At 40.9% G+C, this 20,573-nt stretch overlaps 1 protein-coding gene across 1 annotated transcript in view; it reads left to right on the plus strand.

The window, feature by feature from the left end:
• Positions 1–2,603: 2,603 nt before the first annotated feature.
• MTHFD2 (methylenetetrahydrofolate dehydrogenase (NADP+ dependent) 2, methenyltetrahydrofolate cyclohydrolase) overlaps positions 2,604–20,573 on the plus strand; it is a 28,445-nt gene continuing 10,475 nt past the window's right edge. The window contains exons 1-7 of the mRNA XM_069214104.1: positions 2,604–2,773; positions 11,701–11,885; positions 13,406–13,528; positions 16,802–16,954; positions 17,588–17,695; positions 17,775–17,867; positions 19,625–19,750. Of these exons, the coding sequence (XP_069070205.1) occupies positions 2,685–2,773; positions 11,701–11,885; positions 13,406–13,528; positions 16,802–16,954; positions 17,588–17,695; positions 17,775–17,867; positions 19,625–19,750 (877 nt within the window). The 5' untranslated portion in view covers positions 2,604–2,684. The remainder of the gene's footprint in view (positions 2,774–11,700; positions 11,886–13,405; positions 13,529–16,801; positions 16,955–17,587; positions 17,696–17,774; positions 17,868–19,624; positions 19,751–20,573) is intronic.

Consider the following 20,573-nt stretch of genomic DNA (forward strand, 5'->3'; position numbering starts at 1 on the left):
AGCATTTTGTGAGATTAACTATCTGACAATATTGCTGGGGTACTGAGAAAAAAAGGAAAAGCCATAGAATATCATGGATTTCTAACAACCATGAAAAGTTAAATACCTGTAAACTAACTGTACAAATATTTCAAAATATATTGTCAGTTAGGGAAGCAAAAGGTAATTCTTTATTTTTTGGTATTTATGCCATGTGATGAAAACAAAGATTTTAATGGGATCAAAACACATTTATAGACTTAGGCCCTGATTTAAAGTTCTGTGGATGGGTTACTCCATCACAAATGTGGCAGATATTCCCCTATCGTATTACAAGTTCCATGTTTATATGATGCACTTGTAAAACAGCAAACAGGGTATCTGTCACGTTTGCAATGGAGTAACCTGCCAGCTGAACTCTCATTCAGGCCCTTAGTGAAGTGCAAATTATAAACATTTGCATAAACCCAATTTGCACATCATCGTTTGTGTGCTATGTGCCCATTTCAATGGAAAGTATGGTCTGTTAAAGTAAAAGATTTGTGACAGTATGCTCTAAAATGCACCACCAGGTACACAGCATACCCTTGCCACTCTCTTGCTGAATGGGCATGGCTTATTTGCTACACTTGTTGTGGTCGGAACGGTTGGATTTTTCACAGTCCCTGTAACTTCAATGATATAACAGTGATAGCAGCACCGTTACTTTGAAAATTCTTCCAGCTCCACCGGGCCTAAGTGCATTAGAGCAGACACATAACCAGCAGGAGATTCAGATTAGGTTCCCAAGTTCCAAAATCAATAGCTCTGTCTGTTAGGTGACATCCCCAAGTTACAGAATGAGTTGTTCTTTTTCAGCCAACTCTCTGATTTTGGCCTGATTGTACTCAGGGTCATAATTACCATTCTTTATTTATGCACTTCATAAATATAACAAAAACTTAAAATTCTTTATTTATGACCTTTTTATGTACTTCACCCTCTTGGTGACCTGTGAAGTATTTTGTTCACCAGCAGCATAGCACAGACCACAGACCACAGACCACATCACCTGTGCGTATCCTGGACCTCTTTTAGCCCAATAGGCGTTGCATACCTGGTTGTGGTATTTTTAGGAAGCATGAGAGAAAGGGTTGAGTTTAACAAACTGCTTGATGTACTTTTAGGTCTCATCTACCAGACAACTTGCCTGTAGCCAAAGCCTATTGTGGACCATACCGAAACTTGCATTGGTTGGATTTATTGTCAATCTCTTCTGTTTGATTTTTATTTGATGACTTATGTTTGTCTCTCTCCTGGAAGATATCCACTTTGCCATCCTTTTGGTTGCCTGGTGTTTATCCTTCCACTATTCTCATTTATTCATCAACCTTTTTTCTTTTTTATTAAGCACTCTGAAAAAGTGCAGCTGCTTTATTGCTCTCTGTGTGCCGTTTGCTCCCTGTTGCTTCCCCTTCACCTGTTCTCATCTCCCTCCCATGCAGTCATTTGGATTGTTTTTTATTTATTTATTATTTTTTGGAGGGCCCTATTGCTGACATTTGCTGGTCAACAAGACGAGACCTATTGGCTTTGCCAGAACATGTTATACATGTCCCCCGTGCGCTGCAACACACGCATGACATAAGAGGCTGGATAAGGCACCTACAACCAGTAGCAGAAGGTGAGATAAGACTGCGCCTCGAGGCGAAATTGGTGCAAATGATTTGGAAGACAGATAAAGCTGTCTGTAGCCCGGTCTAAAAGGATTTGAAAGAGGAATGGACTAAAAATACACAACATGTAGAGAATACTGGAGGAAAGAGGAATGAGGTAGAACACCACTAGGCAGCCGTATTATTTGTCAATCTAGACATTTGGCAGAGAGCTCCTAAGAAAAATGTTGAGCCCCTTACACTTTATATACATATATATAAGTTTCTATTTCAAATTAAGTTATAAAAAAACATGACTAGGCCCACCCATAACATCCACATCATGGAGAGAAAGGTGAGAATTGCAGTTACTAGCAGTTGCGCGAAATGCAATTGCTATCGCCAGGACTTAGTGTCACAGCAGCTGTCAGTGACAGACCACATGCTATCACTAGACGTTACATGAGACAGGCTGACAGTTTGATATAAGTTACAACAGCTGTTCAAATACGGCAATTACCTACTGGGTTGGAGGTTCCTTTTTTTTTAAACAACGTTTGGTATTTCGCAAATGTTCATGTTGCCTTCTAAAACGAGGGTCACGTCAATATAACTTACTAGCGGTATAGCAACTTTCTGTTACAACTCTTCCTGTTGGGCGTTCCCAAGTGTCTGGCCGCAAGGATATCTCTGAGCGACATGACATACTTGCCACGTCCAGTTGCTGCAAGTATTATACAGTAGCAGTCACACGAAGAAAAGCTGCAATACAGTACAGGCAAAGGTGCTACCAGGAGTGACACAGTGAGATAAGGCACCTGCGAACAACATATGGTGCAGTCCCTTGCCCTATCAAGGAGTCACATAAGGCTGAGCTGCTAGCGTCCACGAACCCTCAGAGGGGGCGTACATTTGCAGATTCTGGGCCTTCCATGACAAGCCTGTGGGCGTGTGTATGACATCACGTACAAGGCTATAAGAGGCGCTACTTACTGCCGCTCCGCCCAGTCAGATAGTAGGATCGTCTGAGCAGGGTTGTAGTCAGGCTGCTCTTCCATCAACATCATCGCTATGGCAACTTTGAAGACCATGGGAGCCCTGCGGAGCATCCTGCGGGCCGCGAGCGCCCAGACCTGCCGGCTTCACGTCAGCGCTGCCAGGTAATCACGCCATGCTTCTCGCGCAGGCAGGGGCGCGAGCTCTCGCAGGGACTCGAGCTCTCTCAGGGACTCGTGAGTTCAAGCACATGCTACCAGGAGGAGGGAGAGGAAAGCCGAGTTATTCCCAAGGGAGCGCTGGGCTAAGCCTGCAGGCTGTATCAAGGATCTGAGGGCTAAGTTAATTGTGCACGTTGAATGGACGGGGGATAGCTTGGCTTGGATGTAAGGGAGAGGGGGTATGTATTATAGCGGACACCTAGGGAAATCTTACGCTGTAGCGTAAGACTAGTTATTAAACACCGTCTCTGGGGGTGGCATTTATGTTGGCTTCCCACCCCAGACTGTGGACCTTAATGTTAACACCGCTGTATTCCGGTTCTTGTAGTGAATGTCCTTCCTCGCACACCCCTCTTCTCTGTTGCGAGGCCTCCTATCGGTCGCTGAGAGAAGTGCGGCTGATGAAATCGCTCTGTCTGCTTGCGTCGGAGCCCGCCCCGCCTCCTACCCTTGCTGTCAATACGGTTTCCAACTAGCAGTGCCCAACCCGAGTAGGTTCTTGGCATCTTTTCTCAACTCCCGCAAAAGAATATATCAACGAATTAGCGTGAAATCGATTTATCTTCCGTTCACATTATACCTTTTTAAGAGTTAAACAGTAATGCTGGGCAAAATGTCAGTCCGTTAAATTAATAAATAGTGCATGTCTTGACACGGAGAAACGTGTATTCATTGTATGTTACTGCTAAGCCTTGTTTTCAGATTGGGATACCCCCCGCGGCAGTGTCCAATTTTCTGACGGATGACATAGTTTATTAGTATTTATAGTTTCTGAAATATCGTCCCGTTCAAGAACGAAATTTGTCCCGCGTCTAATGTTCTGCTTCTACTATGCTTCACTGGCGACGGCCGTTTTGTTTTCAAGCTTGGCCAGTTCCACATTTTTTTTAACAAGTAGGCTAAACGAGGAACGAATTTAGCTTTTTCTAAAGAAATTGCACTCGAAACCTACTTTAGCATCCAAGTTGTGAGGATAAGCACCCGTTACAGAGCGGTTACAAAATCATAGGTTTATAATGCTAATTTTATTATTATGCTAAATTTACTTAAATTAATGTCTCCTAAGTTTTCTAAAGGGTTCGATGCCAATTACCAAGGTTTCCCAGATTTGATGCCAACTAATCTCATACGTATCCTGTTATTTATCCAATTCGTGTAGATCTTGTTTCGTCCCTGCTTCCGCATTTGTCAGTTTTCTTTCTCTTTTTCTCCAAACTCAGCTTATCATTTACTCTGTCTGCCGAAAAGGTAACCTAAGGTCTCTAAAATTAAGTTATGGTAGAGTTGTTTAAGAAATTTAAGTTGAGAATGGTAGCCCAGGTTTCTACTTGGCTATCAAGTAGAAGTAGCCTGCTGTCATGCGCGAGACTGTCGGTTGAATGCCCCAAGCTTGCTGTGACTTGTAGTTCCACTTTTGCCCGTTGCAGATATGAGTGTGTACGTGTATAGACATGCTGGGTGGAAGCCACTCGAGAAATAGGGTTGAGTGACCAATGCTGTGGTTGATGTATGGGTAACTTTGGGTAAGAATGGCCACTTGTGGACTGTAAGAACCACACCAAACAGTTATTGTCCTCTATCTCCAAGTAGACGCTCCAAAGAAGCTTTGCTTAGGCCGAGTCTGCTAATGTAGATCTCAACTGCTCACACAAAGCCCATGAACTATTGCAGACAGTATATATCTTCACACGCTGCACACACATAATGCATTAGCACAGCTCACTGTCTCAACTTGAAGAGTCTTCAGCATGAGAGCCAGGTAACCTAGTCTTCACAGCATGTGTGCAGTCACAGATGCTATACTAAGTACGTCTTAGTGCAAATCCGACTGCAAGCCGAGCTTCATATATAGATAGTATAGCCAATGCATACTTATCCACGATGCACACTTCAGACCACATCCATGTGACCCCTGAGCCTGACGATATGAAGTTCCTCCCAGGCAGGGTACTGAAGTTGTTTGCTTATTATGTCAGCACTATTCATGTAAATAAGACTAAAATCTTAGGCTTATCATGCATGAGTTAGTATGCATAAGTTATTTAACGTTTGAAAACCATTGTATCTCTTGCTGGCTCGCTACAGAGGTGGCCTGTCAGTGCATACAAGTGCGAAAGTGTGTGCATTTAATTTTAATTGGGTAATGCCAAGCTGTACTGCTTGCGTTTGGTCTGCAGGCCTCTCCACTTGTCCTAGGAAATGACTTACTGATTGCTTCTTTTACAATATTACATTTTCATTGATGTCAGTTCTTACATTTACAAAAACAGTAAATATAGCAACAAACCGTTCCTAATTATCCATAGCAGCATATATCTTCTATGAAGTGTTCCTTTATTATATTTTTCCCTTTTTCTGCTAATTTTGTTTATCCATATTTTTGTTTTGGGAAAGTGAAGCTTATAAATGTACACACGGACAAAAACAAGATCCCTTGATATAACAGGTTCCAGATTTCACACCCTATTCAAGGCCCGCTGTATCGCACATGTCTAGCCCATATGGTAAAGCCTCATCTGCTAGCTCCTGCCTTCAAACAGTCACATGGGACAGGAAGTATTTACCTGTAGGTTACTTAAGTTCTAATTTTCACGTCTAGAAAGGAAAAAGTTGTAGACTGGCCTACCCATGGCTCCCCACTTCAACTTCTTGATTCATTCTCTGTGGACCATCTTATGTGCCTGTGCCTTGCCAGGGACAGCACACTCCGCTTCTCCAAATGGTTCTGATCACTCCAAGGGCTCACCTGGCATCTGTTAAGAATTGCCTGATGTCCACCTGCCTAAAACTCTTCAGCTCTTCTCCTTTCTGGTCACATCCTAGGCGGCGAGCTTTCCCTGCCTAAGCCATTCCCTGTGAGCACATTCTAATCTCTGGTAAGCGCCTGACTTTGTAAAGATAACCTCTCATTCAGCACCCTCTCACTGACTGAATTTTTTATAACATTCTGGCTAAGGCAGACACCATCTGGCCAGTCACTCACATCAGGTACACTGAAAGGGAGTTATTGTCAATACAGACTAGCCAAAATCACTCGCTATCAGTAACTGTACTGAACTTGAACTGTAAATCACCCTGCTGTTTTGTTGGAGTCGTTGTGGCGCATCATGGTATATCTGGTACTTATATTAGGGTTTTAATTGGTCTTTTTAAAACCTGACAAAGGTGCTGGGTCGAAGACCTGAGTGGTGCATGTCATTACTCTCACCTTTTAATTGTAGGTACTAGTGGGACAAGAGGCACAGCCTGGATTATCGCAAGATCAGATAACAAACTCTGCTATGGCATACTTGAAGAAAGGGGCTGGGTCTTACCTTTAGTGTACTTTAATCACCTCTGGTTTTCCCTCTGGTTAAAGTTGTTTGCTTAGGGTGGCTGCTGTTTATTATAAGAAGTACATGACTTTTGTTTGTGCTTAATTTTTTTTTTTTTTATTGGATGTGGTCGAGTCTGCTCTTAAATACAGCCACACAGTATTTTACTTTTTTGTCACTATAGTGACAGGGTGGCGACATGAAGGTGCTGACTATATTCAGATAAATTTGCAAGTGGCCTAGTATTCTGGGCAGTTTCTCTTGAGTTGCTCTTTGCAAGCAGTAGTCATTTTTAACATTGATATTGTTCTACTTTATCAATGAGCATTCCAGACAACATTATCACATGTTATTTGCAAGCTTCCCTGAACTTAGGACTCTGAAGGGTAGTTGTCGCTGGCAGACAGATTCCTGACTCTCAAGGTGAGCAGCTAGCATTCGAGGTGCATGACAATGGAGGGTAGATTCCTCATACCTCAACCAACGCAGCCTCTTTGGTCCTTCAAATAAATATCACAAGGTGAATTTATGGAGTTGGTCAAAGCAAGCAGACCTTCCGGTTGCCTTCTGACCCTCGCCCACCACACATCTTCAAGAACATTCTTTTATCTACTTCTGCTGCCACACAAGTAAGAAGAATCAACTCTGTAATTACAGGAACATTTCCTGTAGACCTGAAAAAAGCATACATACGGCCGTTATTAAAGAAAACAAACCTAGACCCGCAGGACCCCAACAACTACAGACCATTCGCAAATTGACCTTTCTTGGGCAAACTGATAGAAAAAGCAGCATTCACCCAGATGTCACAATTCATTGAAGACAAAATACCATACTTTCAGACTACCAAACTGGATTCCGCCCTGGAAGCGGCACTGAATTGTCACTCATAGCAATCTGGGTTGATCTTAAAAACACTGTCGACCACAATGGAGTTGCTGCCCTACTTCTCTTGGACCTTTCGGCTGCCTTTGGTACGATTGACCATGACACCCTAATTCAGAGACTCCACAAAGCCGGCACAGCAGGGACTGCTATCGACTGGATTACATCCTACCCTTAAAAGAGATCAAATATCACCCTTGTCCAAACCCTACCTCACAAAAGCAAGGGTCCCCCAAGGATCAATCATCTTACTTTTGCTTTTCAACATCTACATGATATTACCGGAACTGATCAATGATTTTTAACTCACATGCTACAGATATGCAGTTGACACACAAATACTTAAATTGGAATGCCCCTAAAACATTGAAAACTCACAAATCAGTTGCCAGAGAGTTATCAGTGGATGACTTTGAACCATCTCAAACTAAATGCTTCCAAAACAGAAATACTCATATGTGGTGACTGAAAAAATTATGACCCACTGTGCGCCTAGCTCTTGGACCACCTCCTTAAATATCCAAGGAAGTTAAAAACGTTGGAATTACCATGGACTCCAAGTTAACAATGAATGCCCAAGTGGACAAATTAGCACAAACTTCATCACCTTGAAGACTCTTCGCATCTTCCCCCACCTCGGATTTCCACACAAGGTGCAGGGTACTATCTCGCTTGTACTATCCAAATTGGAATATGCCAATGGCCTCTACCATGGATCATCTCTAATATGAAAATCTACAATGTATTCAGAAATCCGCTGCCAGGCTACTATTACATGTAAAGGCACAAACCCACATCTCATCTGCCTTGAGAGCACTACGCTGGTTACCCGTTGCCAGAAGATGCTGCTTTGTATCACCCACAAAGCTACTATACATGGAACAGGACTGCTCTTTATTGGAAACAAAATAACCATATACATTCACTAAAGAAACCTCCGCTCAAGATTGGCACCCCGCCTTAGAACACCATACAAGAAAACCACTATAGGTGGTAAATCCTTCTCCGTTTAAGCAGCCAAACTATGGAATTCATTACCCCCAAATATAAGATCCACTGATATCTATGTTGTCTTCAGAAGACTACTCAAGAGTTATATTTACTTCATAACCACCATATTCAGACAGGTATGGACTGCATATGCCTGTGTTGATAAATAATTTTTATCTGATTATGTGTATATTCTAGAAATGTATAGTTCTTTAGAAAGTATGTATCGCTACTATGTCATAATAAATCACACACAAACTCTTTAAACCTGTTTAATGTATGTTTACTCATGGTTTAAATATGTATCTGTGTGTATGTATGTGTATATATATATAGAGGTATGTATGTGTATATATAGAGGTATGTATTTGTGTATATGTGTATGCTTAACTTGTTCATAGGTCATTGCATAGCTCCTAGATAAGTTGTTATATTAGATACTTAGGAATCCCTGCTCTCATTTTATCACACTGATCAAATGTTTTATCATAAGCATTTGTCTATACAAACATTGAGTAAACCTAAATGTTAGAAAAGTACACTTACTCATTAACTTCATATATTACAAATCTTGAAAGTCTGTTTATACAATACTACTTTTCTTCTCATTATACCCATTATATTCATTGAAAATATATTCCCTTACTATGTATTTACATATCTACTTATTATTCTAGTCCTACTGTAATAGAGAAATTAAACGTAAAATAAAATCTATAAATAAAATCCAAACTAAACAAGTAAATTAAAAAAATATATAATTAAAATGATAAAGTGTGTATATATAAATAAAATTAGAAATGCATTTTTTTATTTTTACTCGTAAGTTTTACTGTCTACCCATCACCATATGTCATGTCTCTATCAATCTATCCTCCATCCCCACTCTGACTCATCCCAAACCTATTCTACTACTTTCATCCCCTAAATAACCCAGCCTAAGCTCTTCCCTCCTCTTCCACATGTAACTCACCTGAACCTCAGTTTACTAGCATGATCTCACTAACAACCGTACTAAATACTCCCTCATTTCTCACCATTGACTCATCCAAACCCCCTCTTGCTACTATGATCTCCCTAACCCTTTCCACACTCTTCCCTCCTCCATCCCTCCTTTACTCATCCCAAGCCTCATCCTATTACTATAAACTCACAATCAACACTTCTGGATTCTTCCCTCCTCTACCCCTCCATTACTCCAGTCAGTCAAACTAACAAACTCACGTATCCGTGGCTCAAATTAACTCTTAATAATACAAAAATTGTACTTATATTTCCCTATACTAATCCACCACTAATTCTTTTTGGGTTCTGGAGTAGCGTGCTACTTGCCTAAAATCGCTTCACCGCCTCCTCAGGGGTAGGAATCGCTATATAAATACTATTACAATACAATACCACAGTTCCTTTATTGGCATTAAGTGGGTGAGGCACGGCAAGTCATCGCTCATGGCTTTCAGCAGAATGAAAACAAGGTGTTGGATGGAATGCTTGATTTAATTTCTAAGTGTCAAGTTTGCCCAGACTTTGGTCCTGTGTTTGAAATGACAGTGGATTCATGCTAGCCTAGCCGATGAGGGGCAATACCCATAACTCACCACCTTCAACATCAAAGTTGACACTGGACTCCTAGAGAGACCATGCCCTTGTCAAGGTCCGCATCCCGTCTTGGTCCAAAACACACGTACAACTGCCAGACTAGCCCCCTGAAACAGGAACAGCAACACTGACAAGGAATGGAACTCCACTCTTGACACCCATGACCAAGCACAGCAACTGCCTCTACCCAAAGCTGTCAAGAATTTCAACAACTGAATCACCTCCTGAGCGGACTCCCTGCCCACCTTCAAACACATCAATACAACAAGATATAGACCTTAGACCAGTTGGTACATGGAGAAGATGACCCAGGCTACCAAATGTGCCTCTTGCATACTGTACATCTCATGTTTATCAGCACTACTAGTGCACCTCACTCTTAACCTGCAGGTACACCGCACACACATCTATCAATGTACCTCAATGTTAGAGTGCATTTAAGATGCACAAACACAGGTCTAACATTGCTTTTCAGTCTTCTCCGCACACCTCTGTTCTTATTTGAGTGAGTCATGGGAGCTTGAATGTGAGTACTGAATAAAAGAAACTGAGTCAGCAAGAGCCTCAAGGAACTGAGTTTGAGCAGGAGCCTTGATTACTTGAACTGAGCATGGGCCTTGCTGGGACCAGTTTGTGTAGGAGCCCAAGGGATTTTGGGGTGAGCTGGAGATCTGAAGTTCTGCTTCTTCGTGATAACACAAGAGGAGCGGAGTTTAAACAGAAGCCTCAGAACCACTTGGTTAACATAGTTCTTAATGAGCTGGTGTTGAGCACGAGCTTCCAGTCAGGGAGAGCAAGATCTTAGTCCTTAGACTGAACAGGACTAGCAGGTGAACTGCAGAAGAGAAGGATTCAAGTGCACCCACAAGATCAGTAGCCTATGAGGCTCTCACTGTGAGCTGGTGATTGAGACCAGAGGCATTCAGGTATCAGAGGTTGAGGATGGGCTAAGGGACCCAAGGTTAAATAAGAGATTCAGGGACCGCTGGGAGGGAAACAGTTTTATAGCATTACACAGAAATGTTCGGAAACCTGTTCATGAGCTGCAGTGAAAGTGTTCCATTCTTGACCAAAGTTAACATGTTTAGCGAAAGGTTGAGATGTACAGATGTAATCAACTGTTTGGCTGACCAGGCCTAACTGGGGGTCCGGATCCAAACCTGGAGGGTTAAAGCTTAAAATTACGTCGCTTGTTGACCTTTCATAGGGCATTATAAAGACTACTAGAGATGTAAAACAGGTGTCCTGCAGCTTGACTTGCAGCCTGACATTTGAAACCTCCTCTAAATTTAGGACTCCTGCTTGTCTCAGCTTTTTTGACTTCCTAGAATGAACTGGTACTGAACGGTGTTTAAGAGCAAATTTAGTCCGTGGCAAATGTTTGCAGACAAAGTAGTCTCCTTCTGGGTGTGAACTGTAATTTACATCAGAACATAATTCTGTAAAATTTTGCGCGTAATTTTTTTTTTCTGGTGGACCCTTAGGGATTTGGTACCCTTTTGGCACACTACAGGAAAAACCTATTTAGCAACTTGGCGATTGCACACACGGTTTTGATTCCACTTTTCTGAAAAATTTGTCTAGTTGTAGTCATTGGTGTTAGCTGTGGAAAAGCCCCTTGGTTGTGCGCGTTTTCGATCTTTACAGTAGCAGGTGGGGGACAAAAGAAACAGTTGTAAGAGGCTGCTACTTGAATTATTTACACCCAGGGGATGGGGAGTATTGGGAAATATTTATCAAATAAAAGGGCCTAGTTGAGCTCATAAACTTATTCGGTAATGTGTACTTGTTGAAGTTGAGTGTCGCGAATCCGGACTATGCAATACCGAAGTGTGCTTTTGTTTTATTTTAGTTTTGCGTTGCATCTGGACTGTTAATACTTTTAATTGCATTCATCCCATCGATATTTTTGATGCAGGGTTTGTAAAAGGCTTCAGGGCATATATTTGTTTTGACATTTGGTTGTTTTAATTTAATTTTACCGTATTTGCTGTCTAAGTTTTGCTATTTAGCCTTTTTTCTTCGTATTGGTGATTTGAAATAACTTTGATCTAATTTGTTAATCTGCGTTTGTTTTTGCAGGAATGATGCAGTTATAATTTCTGGACGAAAACTGGCACGGCAGATCAGACTTGAAGCACGCCAAGATGTAGAACAATGGGTTGCGGATGGCAATAAGAGGCCTCACCTGAGTGTTCTACTGGTTGGAGAAAATCCTGCAAGTCACTCCTACGTACTTAACAAGACCAAAGCAGCTGCTGATGTTGGTATGTGCATTGAAGGCTGCAACTGCAAATCAGGCAAATAGCCAGTGAGCTGCAGTTTTCGAACATCCAGGATATAATGTCTAGATCATTCATCACAGCGCAAACCTATATTTTGAATGCCCTTTGTTTAAAACATTACTTTAAATGTGTCAAGGTGATGCCTCATGAATTTGCGTTTGCTGCTACATTCTTATTGATTTACCCCTGAACCCACAAATGTACCTACCTTATTTGACAATTGTGATGTGTACATTCTGCAGATATTAGCCTTTACTAGCATTGCACTTCTGTTATCATGCAACCGTCTCCTTATGTAAACCACAACAGGTGGAGAATCAGCGGAGCCATGAACCCAATAGAAGCTGTTTCTTTATCACAGAAGTTTCAATTCGATCTGCATCAGTTAATGTGTTCAGATTGCATATTTTCTTGATAATAGTAAATGAACATGGAAAACGTAAAGATCGTCTTAATTATTAAATTCAAGATTTGGGACTGTAATGGTCTTTCACTCTCCCCTAACAACCATATGTGGTTAAAAGTTTGGTTTAATCGTAATGCAGACCAGCTTGCGATTTGTACCTAATTTGACTATGAAAGCATTTCTAGAATGTGTTGCAAAGCAAAATGATATTGGATGTGGGTCAAGATAAACCCAAGTTTGAAAACAGTTGCGTATTTCATTGTATGTGTAAAGCGACTTGAATTCTCGGTTAAGATTACTTAATGTTAATATGCACTGAATTTCTTATTGTGTTGCACCTTAAAACCTATTTTAACATAATATGCCCACTTGGGAAACAAGTCCTGCCTAAAAACCGGCAGCTTGTGCTGTGTGTATTTTTCTTATTTTATCATAAGTCACTTTAGAGAAGTTTTGAGGATTTAATATCAAGGGTTCTCAGTGTGGCGATGAAGCCTCCTGTTGACTCAGATGCACACTTCTCACAACATGGCACTCCTACCGGAAGGGTATTCGTGGTATTCCCAGTCAGCCTATAGATGCCCTTAAGGATTTACTGTAGGAGGCAGCTTGATTCCAAGCAGGCAGAAATAAGGCCTTTCTTAATGAACGATGCACATCGAGTTTTTAAGGGAGCCTTTCAAACTATCTGAGTCGGACTACAAGAGATGTGTTCATTCAAATCATCCATTCCTTCTAGGACTTCACTGGTGGGTGAGACAAAAAAATGATATAATAGGTATGACTGCTGTTAAGATTTAAATGCCTTTCACTACCCTGTCCGAAGCTTTAAGTGATATTTGGAAAAATGCTTCTTGTAAAAGAGATGGTACATACATTTTATCTGTAAGGGCCATTAAGATTTAAGTGGCTGAGGTTTTATTTCTATTTTCAGAGGGCTTTCCCGAGTCTTGCAATGAATATGACTCCTGTGCTTATTTCACTTGTGAATGTGAACCTTTGTACTATTTAGTATGTGAATTTACATTTGTTGAAATAATAAATCTTATATTTTGGTTTGGCTTGAAGTAAACGTGCATTATTTCTCACTGCACAGGAATCAGTAGTGAAACCATATTAAAACCTGCCTCCATCACAGAAGAGGAACTGTTGGATGTAATAAATGAGTTGAACAATGACAGCAAAGTAGATGGTCTACTGGTGCAACTTCCTCTTCCAGGTAAGATTGTTTACAAGATCTGTGTTCTGTCGAAATCATTAAATTATGAAGCATTCAACATCCAGGTCCTCACTTTATTTTAATCTTTACTTCTAGCAAGGTATGCAAAGTCTCTTGTTAACGTTTTCTAAAAATGTTAGTTTAATCATTTTTTAGAACAATCCCTTGCCTTTTAAAGTTTGATTGTGTGATAATTTTTGATTTTGTGCCAACTGTATTTGCCACTTTATCACTCTACGTATGAGCTAGTTTATGAATGGATGGTGCACAGGCAGCTGTGGCTTCACAATGACTACACATGGCTTTGTAGATATCTAGGGTTAGCCCCCTGCTTATAACATCACCTCCGAGTCCTCTAGCCACCGTAGTTATCAGTAGTCAAGCACAGATTGTCCGGCTTGGATTGTGTTCCTTTGTACTCGTTATGCAGATTGTGTGGCTGTAACCTATCCTGCTTGAAAGGAAGTTGAAAGCAAAAAGACCCTTTTGCACATGCTCTTGCTTATATGATGCAGATCCTCACCGGCTAGGGTGTATTGGTGCTTTGAGACATTGCAGGCAGCAATGTGTGGTATAGCTCGTGCTTGGCTAGTATTTAAATAGTTTCTCTGCTTTCCAGAATTTTGGTGCGAACATTTTACTGTGAAGAAGAATCCCAGAGACAGCCTAGTAACTGAACTAAGTTACCCCCCAAATGTCACCTTTAATTGGTGATATGTTGAGCTAGCAATATTAGGTGATGGCAGTATTTGGTACATAGTCTGAGGAGAGTGGATTTGATGGCATACGTGACAGTGTGGGAAAGTCAGACAGAAACTGAAGCTAAGAGCCTGCAATAATGTGGTGATTCTAGAGATCGTATGCACCGGTTTTTGCTTAACACCTTTGTGGTACTCAGGACCGAGTTTGTTGGCCATCATTGTGCTTTAAAATGTAAATTCATAGATATCAGTCAGGTTGATTTAGTAGGAGAAAAGTGGTTGGTTGGCATATAAATCTTGAAAAGCACTAAGACTGAATGTATACGTCCTTGTGGACTGCATCACAATGTAATCTTCACACTTGTCTATGCACGTGAAAATGTAGCTCTGTGTAGAAAAAGTAATTTTCCTAGCAATTGAATGTAGTATATTGAAGGAACTCCATCACTTGTTTGACTTAACTCTGAAGATGGAAGACCAAATTTGACTTGAAATGGAAAGAGTTGAAGAGATCGGTTCAAGAGTGTTCACCTAGATAGCATTGTCCATCTTTGGATAGATGTCATTGGTACTGCATCAAAAATGTTGGCATGCAGTCTTTACCACCACAACTTCTAAAACCTGGTTTGAAATGGGCAATGTATTTTACTGCATGCTCCGTTAGCAGGTATAAGAAGGGAAGTTATGAAATTTTGTGGAAGTTTGTCGATCTGAACCATCTGTGTTATGAGGCGTTGCCATTGCTGCAGTCAGACTTACGGATGGTTAAAGGCAAAGAGCCTAAGCTTGTTGAACCCAGCTTTCCTGTCTCACCTGCAGTTCCTGAAAAGTGGGGAATATTCAAAACCTCTGAAATACCTATATTAATTCAGTAACTTTACCTTTTTGAGCAGTAGAAATTTAGATTTTTATAACGCTTGATGACCAGAAAATCTTAAATTGCTAGGTTAGTCCTTCATCTGCAGTTGCTTTAGTGGCTGCATCAGATGTGGATCGAAAAGATAGGTGCACTATCCAGTCTGCAGGGGCAAGCATCACCTACAGAAGACTAAATCGTTTATATTTTTGGTGAAACCCCAGTCGAGTTTAGGATTTTCAAGTTGATAAAATGATCAATATTTTTCACTTTTCTTCTTTGTGAGTAAGTTGTTGCTGAATGATCTAACAGCTAATCAAGTAACACAGTAGTCCTGCAAGTGGTTGCCTCCTCAATGGGTAAGAAGTTCTGCTCGTCTGAATAATGGATGGCACTAATTGGCTGGTCTTACACAAGGGGCTGTCTTTTCTTCCTACTTTTCTTAATTTCTCACATGGATGTGTAAGTGCCATCATCATGTTACCCAATCTATTTCTAATGTTAAAACCACACAATATGTGGAAGAGGACTTGAGACTTCTTCTGTCCCAGTCAGCTAGAGCTGGCTTAGCCAGAGGTGATGTATAGCAGTGCCACTAGATATTACGCGGAAGGTGAGGTTGTCCTGAGTACCCAAAGGAAGAACCACTTCCTGTCCACCTATTTGTGTGCCTGCGACCATTGCGGCAAAAAACCCTTAGCTTCAAGGAAACGGTTGGTTCTAGGGCAAGGCAAAGAAGTAGGGTAATTAATGAATGAAAGAGAGAGAACAGAACATATTGTTGCTTGATTAACTCAAGGCCCGATGCAAAAGCAGATGAAAGACCTAAATAAGCAGCTAAATTATGTAATTTACATAAACCACCCCCACTTGAGAATAATAATGGAGAAAATGTTCATACAAACTAGTTGGTAATGACCGCAGACAATAAGAGTTTGTATAAGGGCACTGGGCGGTTATTAGATGAGGACAACAAGAAAAGAACAGTGTTGCCTCGTACTCCAATTTTATTTTAACCAAACAGGTTGCTTAGGATGGGCTATTTTTGCATGTTAAAAGGTACAGACCAGTGGTTCCCAACCTTCTGACTTCTGTGGACTCCTACTTTATCATTACAGAAGCCCATGGACCCCCTACTGTCATTACTGAAAGGTGGGGGTTTATCTGTTAATATTTAGCTTTCTATGCATTTGGGGACCTCCTGAGGAGGCTTTGTGGACTCCCAGGGGTCCCTGCACCACAGGTTGGGAACCACCGGTAGACTTTTTAAAACATCTTTTTAAAGTGAGAGCTACACGCACAGTATGAGCCTCCTGTTTTGGCTCATCTTTTGGCTATTCTGAACAGATGAGTAGGCAGATAGAACCATGGTTTTATTGCTATATGTAATTGGTGAGTTTGGAAGTGGTTACTCTAATAAATTAACAGGTCATGACGCTTACAAATGCAGTTTCACTCAGCATTTCCATGCAGGATGAAATTTCATTCTACAGACACATTGAGAACAGGATGGACTGGAAATGTTGGATGATTTAGTAAAGTCTTGGAAGCCTTTGGCCCTTTAGGCTGTTTTATTGCCCACCTTTCATTGGGATCTTGTTGTAGTTTGTTGGTTGATAGTGATCGCCCTCACCTCCCTCCCATTTTACCCACCATGATTTGTTTGGCACTGCCAACAGTTTTGCAAGTCACATGTTGCATCCCTTCTCTTTTTAGACCATATTGACGAAAGAAAGATATGCAATGCAGTGACACCCTCTAAAGATGTTGATGGCTTCCACGTAGTAAATGTGGGTCGTATGTGCCTGGACCAATATTCTATGCTACCAGCAACACCTTGGGGTGTATGGGAAATAATCAAAAGAACGGGTAAGTTATCTTAATCTTGCTTTGCATTAAAGATTTGTTTGATTTAACCTAGGACAGTTGAGACACAATCGGTTTTGCAAAAACACCAGCGACCTTTCCATTCACATTTTTACATCTTTTAAATTCTCTGAGAGCTGGCTGTGGTAAACATAAATGCATAGGATTTGTCTTGCTGTGCCATAACTTTGTGCCCGTTCTCATTATGCTTTTTCAAACTGCTGAACTCCTCGCGTTAGTACTTATATTCTGTTTGATCAGTCTAACGCTTCAGACTTCCAGTCACCTCACGGTTTGACCTCAGTTTTCCAGTTTCTGACCACGAGAGCGCCTTTTGCCATATTGCTACCGTACAATTCCTTAAGTAGGCACAGGGTTTTTCTAGATATGCCCCCTCCCTCCTCTGACTTGCCTTCTAACTAAACTTCACCCACTTGCTCGTATTTGTGAGCATCTGAGTATTTTGGTCCTATAGGTACCTCTTTATTTTTCTTTGTTCATCAAATATTCAGAATAATTTCCTTGAACATACATTTTTACTTAGGATTATGTGCAAGTACTATCCGAGTAAGTCTAATTTTATCTGACATCTTCAGCAGAAAGTGTTCATGCGATTTTTTTTCCTTCACATTTTAGGCATACCCACCATGGGAAAAAATGTAGTTGTGGCCGGTAGATCCAAGAACGTTGGAATGCCCATTGCAATGCTGCTGCACACGGACGGTGGGCATGAGCGTCCAGGAGGTTTGTAATAAACGTAATGTTAATAAATAGCGAATATATCAATATTTGAGATGTCAATTCGTTTTTTTTTTTGTGGTAGGTGATGCAACCGTAACCATCTCACATCGCTATACTCCCAAAGAACAGCTCACGCAACTCACCAAGAATGCTGACATTGTAGTAGCAGCTGCAGGTATGAGATTGTTTGACTGCATCTCAGTTAATTGTGTATTAATGTTAAATACGTAAGTAGAGAATTAATGTTTGAACATTTATTTTGCAGTAAAGGATGTTTTCTAGAGTTTATACTACATCAAAATTAATCAAAGGCTGCCTTTTTGTGGTATTGCTACTTCATTAGACAGTAGTGCCAGTTTCGTTCTCATGGACAGTGAAGCTCAAACAATTGTAGCCTGTTGCTAGCCCACCCCACTTTTGAGGGAGAAAACATGTTTGTTCATCAGTGTCTGCTTTCTGCAGACTTAAGTTAGCTCACCCTGCACTACTGTAGGTAGTTCACAAGCCTAGTGGGCCATGGCCGCTCCTGCTTTGTGCGAGCTGTTGCCTTTCCTTTTTGTCAGCCAGACAAGTCTCTCTACACTTTAAACAAAGCCAGGATTTATGCCCACCAACCTTCTTAACTCTGCTGTAATGCATGTCGGTGGCAACAGACTTGGATCATCAGTCTCCTAATAAAATTAGACAAGACATTTCCTTGGTTCTTCAGTGGACACCTTGGTAGTTACAGGGAGATTCACAGCCAGACTCCAATGTCTGAGCTCTGAAAGTGAAATCCTAGATCAGTGTTCTAGTATAGGACTTCCAAAAAGGTAAGTTTCCCTCCCTCCCCCTTCTGTTCTTTTCAGTTGCGGCATTGAGTGGATTTTTTAGTGTAAAATCCATTACTTACATGGATCTTTAGTATTTCAGAATTTCTTCTGCCAGGTTTGGACTTAGATTAATGGTGGGGCTTCATAGTGGGTTTAGAATTTGTGACCTTTCCCCAAACTCATGAGATGATCTGTACATTTGTGAGGGATTGTAAAACATGGGTTTTGTAAACCTTACTTTGCCCACTATACTTTCTTGGCTTAAGTCAATTGCTCAGCACGTTGGGAGTTCAGGTTAACACAATGCCCTTATGGTGTCTGAATCCTGCAAAATACTAATTTGCTGATTGGTAAATGTGGAACCAAATGGTCATTTGAAAATTGTGCTTCCTTCTCCTCATTTGGAGACCTGGAACCTCATCTGGCTCTGAGGTTGGAAATCTTCAATAGTTTATCTGCCATAGGGCAGCCAGTTTTAAAGCATTTGAAGGCGCAAACTGCCATATTTGTGGCAGGCCTTTCAATCCTCTTTTCTACGCACACTTTCTGGGGAAACCATGATGGTTAAAACAGTGAGGCTTTTGGGGGCACTTTGAGTGTCAATGGGAGTCCATTTTTTTGCATTATGCACATGCACTTCAGACCCCTTCAGAATACCCAAACCCACTTAGCTTGTGCTGAACGTCTGTCACTAGATTATGCAATCATGCCCCTGTTCCTTGAGATTGTGGGGCTAAGCATTTGGTTTGTTATGACAGCTGCCCTTTTGATATTTGAGAATATATTTTGGGGCATTATTTCCTCAAAACTGTCAGATGGATATGTGGTCTAGGGTTGATCATAGTTAACCCCCTCTTGCAAGACTGAAGTTTCAAAGATATGCTGTTTAATTGAAGCATACATCTTCTATGATCCTCTTCGAGTTAGAGCAGTCCCGATCTTCAGTGTAGTAAGACTGGACTTGAAGCTTATTACTATGACAAGTAGATTTTAATTCAATTACCACCACCAGAGCTGTATATATATATTTCGTTGAAGTTGAATGTGATGCGAAACTTTTTTTTAAATATGCTACTGATAAATGCTCCTATGATCCTTTTTTTTAAAAACTTTTTTTTAGGTATCCCAAATCTCATCACAGCTGAAATGATTAAGGAAGGTGCTGTAGTTATTGATGTTGGAATTAACCGTGTACAGGATCCGGTTACTGGAAAACCAAAGTTGGTCGGGGATGTAGATTTTGAAGGTAAATTTTGAAATTGAGGTATTTTGAGCACTCTGGTGCTTTCTTTTTTTTTTTCTGCCCATGTATTGTCAAATAAGCATTCAATGGTGATGCTTGTGATGTCTCATAATCTATCTACAAGATTTGTCCACTGCTCTGGAACTGTAGCCAGAGGTCTTGAATTCCAATACACCCATAATTACAAGAATGGAGCTTATGCCTGACTCCAGGCTCTGCGCACACTGTACTTGTTTGCTTCATGCATGCGGGAAACTTCTATCTAAGAAAGATTGATTTGAATTTGGTAGATCAGTGCGTTTTCCAGGATAAAGGTGAAAGTAGTAGGTCTGCAAGGTGACTTACTCCTATTTCACCTGCCTCCAAGTTCTTTGAATGATTTTGAAACATTTTAATTTGAGGTGTCTGAGAAATACTTAGCAAAACTGTTTGACTACCAGTGATTTGCTAAATCGTTTGGTTGTATACCTGACAGTCTAGAAAAAACACCTTCAGAAGACTGGTCTGAATGCCAGAGTAGATGATTGTGCCTGGGAGTCTGAAATACTTTAAATTCCAAGCCAGCTTTGACACTTGAACTAATTATTCAGACTACATTGCAAGCTATCTTGTGACCAGTAGGAACAATTGCTAGTGCACAGGGGAATGGGATCACTGTCATTAAGTAACTTTAAGGGATGGCAAGAGCTGTTGACAGATGCAAAATAACTTTTTAATCAACTTAAAACCTTGTAACCTGAAGGAAATAGATTCTGTATTGGGAGATTAGTTCCTGCTGAGCACTGCTAAAGAAAATGGGGAACCAAGTCAACCAAGGGTCCAGCTA

The sequence above is a fragment of the Pleurodeles waltl genome, chromosome 11 (genome assembly GCF_031143425.1).
Source record: "Pleurodeles waltl isolate 20211129_DDA chromosome 11, aPleWal1.hap1.20221129, whole genome shotgun sequence".
Lineage (NCBI taxonomy): Eukaryota > Metazoa > Chordata > Amphibia > Caudata > Salamandridae > Pleurodeles > Pleurodeles waltl.